This window comes from Eimeria mitis, genomic scaffold (assembly GCF_000499745.2).
Source record: "Eimeria mitis Houghton genomic scaffold, Emh_scaff3171, whole genome shotgun sequence".
NCBI classification, from domain to species: Eukaryota; Apicomplexa; class Conoidasida; order Eucoccidiorida; family Eimeriidae; genus Eimeria; species Eimeria mitis.
This window is the reverse complement of record NW_013571513.1, coordinates 2,467-3,583: the sequence shown is the minus strand read 5'-3', so window position 1 is coordinate 3,583 and position 1,117 is coordinate 2,467. Positions and strand designations below refer to the sequence as shown.

At 42.4% G+C, this 1,117-nt stretch overlaps 1 protein-coding gene across 1 annotated transcript in view; it reads right to left on the bottom strand.

Annotated features, from left to right (window-relative positions):
• Positions 1-1,117, bottom strand: part of EMH_0062890 (uncharacterized protein) — a gene marked incomplete at both ends in the record, with an annotated part of 4,986 nt that overhangs the window by 2,766 nt on the left and 1,103 nt on the right. The window contains 2 exons of the mRNA XM_013498084.1: positions 78-160; positions 413-508. Of these exons, the coding sequence (XP_013353538.1) occupies positions 78-160; positions 413-508 (179 nt within the window). The remainder of the gene's footprint in view (positions 1-77; positions 161-412; positions 509-1,117) is intronic.

Below are 1,117 nucleotides of genomic sequence, written 5' to 3'. Positions count from 1 at the left end.
AAAAAAAAAAAAAAAAAAAAAAAAAAAAAAAAAAAAAAAAAAAAAAAAAAAAAAAAAAAATAAATAAATACACTGACCTGTCTGTGTAAAAGAAAACCCCAAAAGCGAATCCCTAACGAGCATCTCTGCTACACTGAGGCCATACGGTGGTTCTTTCTCTCTGCACCCACAAACCCTAAACCCTAAACCCTAAACCCTAAACCCTAAACCCTAAACCCTAGAATCTAGACTGGGATGTTTATGCCCGAAAACCAGAAACACTAAACCCTTGAGGGTTTAGGGTTTAGAGGGGTTAGGGTTTAAACCCTAAACCCTAAACCCTCAACACATACGCCAACTCATAAAAAAACAACAATAACACAAACCCTAAACCCTAAACCCTAAACCCTAAACCCTAAACCCTAAACCCTACACTGCTATCTCCACTGAAGGCCAGTGGTCTGGGGCCCAGTCCTCGGGGTCCCCCTCGCCAACAAATTTCGCAAAAACAGAAACAAACGTCTCGAACCTGAAACCACAAACCCTAAACCCTAAACCCTAAACCCTAAACCCTAAACCCTAAACCCTCGTTTGAGTGTGGTGGTAGAGACTGGTATTCCTTTCATGGCTCTGAACCTTCTCTCTCTCTTTCTCTCTCGAGGGTTTAGGGTTTAGGGTTTAGGGTTTATAACGTGGTGTAGGGTAGTACCCTTGACAGCTCTATCATTCGCTATCAGGGTTTAGGGTTTAGGGTTTAGGGTTTAGGGTTTCTGACGAAATTTTTAGCTCATCAACTGCTCGCTCGTTTGTTATTAGCTGCGACTCCGCCAGACGGACAGCATTGAGGAGAGCCCGCATCTTTCTCTCACTCTCGGGGGCCTTAAAACACAAAAAAGGGTTTAGGGTTTAGGGTTTAGGGTTTGGGGTTGGGGTTTAGGGTTTGGGGGGGGGAGGGTTGGGGGATCACCGCGAATAGGGAGTAGGGTTTAGGGTTTAGGGTTTAATTATGCTAGGGTTTAGGGTTTAGGGTTTAGCTATGTTAGGGTTTAGGGTTTAGTTCAGGCTTATAAAAAAACTAACAGAGCAACAAACAAACAAAACAAACAAAACAAAGAAAACAAACAAACAAAGAAAAAAA